The 2,446-nt window shown below is 37.6% G+C and overlaps 1 protein-coding gene across 1 annotated transcript; it reads left to right on the top strand.

Annotated features, from left to right (window-relative positions):
• Positions 1 to 339: 339 nt before the first annotated feature.
• On the top strand, positions 340 to 1,356 carry LOC141631165 (uncharacterized). The gene is made up of 2 exons (XM_074443870.1): positions 340 to 348; positions 1,006 to 1,356. Exons 1-2 carry the CDS (start codon positions 340 to 342, stop codon positions 1,354 to 1,356), a joined length of 360 nt encoding a protein of 119 aa, XP_074299971.1.
• The last annotated feature ends 1,090 nt before the right edge of the window (positions 1,357 to 2,446 follow it).

Genomic DNA, 2,446 nt, shown 5'->3' with positions numbered 1-2,446 from the left:
AACTGTGCTGTCCCGAGAGTCTGGCCAGATTTAGACTAGGACTGAGTCTTGGGAGTACCATTGTCGTCCTACCAGGGGAATTATATATTTATATATGAGTAGTAAAGGTCTCGCTTGGTTTTAGATATTGGTATTTATCTTTCAAGGCAAGAGTTATGCCTTGTGTTGTTTGTCTTGGTCCTATCGGATACTGGAGGTGAGATGCAAGCCTTCTAGTTGCGATATGATCGCCGGGATTGATGTTCCCATCCGTTCTTATGGTGAGATGCAAGCCATAAGTATGAATGTGACATTAGTAGCCACGTCCCGTGCAATGGTTGTTAAGAGGTTTTAAAAGTAATGGCTACAGTTTTTATTTGATCCCGTACTTAACTGCTTCACATGATTCGGATTCTAACCTCATATCTATGTTGTATTTCCTTGAAATGCGTGCTTTTGTATAAATGACCGTATGCATGTCTTTCATATTATTTAGTTGTCTCACATGATTGGTTGAATCTTTATTATGCTGATGTTATCTATCTTGTCCCATCTTATTTAATTGCCATGTTTAATTATAAACTTGATATTCATATCTTTTGTACGTGTCTTACATGACGTACCTGTGTTAGTTATTTGTTATGTTCGTTTCGACATTTTGTGGCTAGGAGAACCTTGAGTTACTCCCCACTGACTTTGGCGTTCATGTTTACATGAATGACATGTATTAGTTGGTGCATCTATGGGGTGGAGACATGTGTGAGCTAGCGAGTACTTTGGCGTTATAGTCGGTTCATTAGGATTGCTTAGACTCATCTTTTATTGTTTTCTCATTCGAGGGATATATTTTCCCTCACCTTGACTATCACGTCTGTATAATTTAATCCTTATTTCCGCATTCTTTATTTATGTTTTAGATTTTAATGAACCCGCGCTTTAAACTTTAAAAGTTTCAAAATATTTCTATTTTCCGCTTGAATTTATAAGTTATGTTATCCGCGTTATCGCTGGTTGTCACATGGACAGTCCAATTTCATTGAGATTTACCAATTAAACCAAGATCTTAATTCTATTTCCCAATCCAATTCTTCCCTTGTTGAATATTATAGCAAAGTTAAACACATTTGGGAAACTTTGGATAGTTTGGACCCTGTTCCCAATTGTACTTGTGGCAAATTAGCTGCTTGTACTTGTACTTTACTCAAACGTATGCATGCTCGTGATCAGCAAAAAAAATTGATCAAGTTCTTGATGGGATTGAACTCTGGTTATAACACTGTCAGAACCCAGATTCTGTCTATGGATCCATTGTCTACTATTAGTAAGGTTCTTGGACTTCTCCAAAAGGTAGAAAAGCATAAGCTAGCAGTTGACTGAGATTGTTGAACATGTTACTGATGTTACTGCTTATGCAAGCTATAGACCATCTGATGCTTCTGCAATGACCAAGAAAACTGGTTCACAAAACGTTCCTGCTTGTACTGGGAAGTACTGCAGTCGTTGTGAAATGAATAATCACGATCTGGATGAGTGTTTTATGATCAATGCTTGTCCTTCCTGTGGTAAAGTTGGACACTCAGCAAACAAGTGTTTTCTTATTGTTGGGTTTCCTAATAAAAACAATAAAGGGAAAGGCAAGATGACTTACAATAAGAATGCAATGGCAAATTTCAAGAAGTCTGCTAACAATGTTGATATTCTGAGTGAATCATCACCTCTGGATGAAGAAAATGGGGTAGCAATTGCCAGTGTCTCTCAATCAGCCACTTTTGATTCTTCAGTGATTGATGGATTGGTCACCTCTGTGGTAGATCAGGTGCTAAAGAGGATTTCTGATGGTAATAACCAAGGCGTCTCTTCTTCCAATTTTGCAGGTATGTTACATTATGTTCATTCTGCTCATTATAACACTTGTTTGCATGATTGGATCATAGATACAGAGGCCTCAGACCATATGACATATAATATAAGTTTATTACATAATATTATTCAATTGGAACCCCCAATACTGATTGGTTTACCTGATGGTTCCAGTAAAATATTAGAAGATCCAGAGAAGTACAAGCGTTTGATTGGGAGGTTGTTGTACTTAAATATGACAAGACCTGACATTTCATATTCTATCCAGCATCTCAGCCAGTTTGTAAGTCAGCCAAGACAACCACACTTCCAAGCTGTTCTCCATGTCTTAAAATATTTAAAGAAGACTGTCAATTCTGGTTTGTTTTATGCAGCAGACTCAGACTTACAGTTGACAGCATTCACAGATGCAGATTGGGGTCAATGCTTCTTTACTTGCAAATCATTAAGTGGCTATTGTGTCTATCTAGGAAAGTCCCTGATTTCTTGGAAAACAAGAAGCAAAAGACTGTTTCCAAGAGCAGTGCAGAGTCTGAATATCGCAGCATGTCCTATACTAGTTCAGAGTTAGTCTGGCTTGATAGTTTATTGAAGGATTTCCAGATTA

This window comes from Silene latifolia, chromosome Y (genome assembly GCF_048544455.1).
Source record: "Silene latifolia isolate original U9 population chromosome Y, ASM4854445v1, whole genome shotgun sequence".
Taxonomy (NCBI): domain Eukaryota; kingdom Viridiplantae; phylum Streptophyta; class Magnoliopsida; order Caryophyllales; family Caryophyllaceae; genus Silene; species Silene latifolia.
The sequence above is the reverse complement of the archived record's forward strand: the minus strand, read 5'-3'. Positions and strand labels throughout refer to the sequence as shown.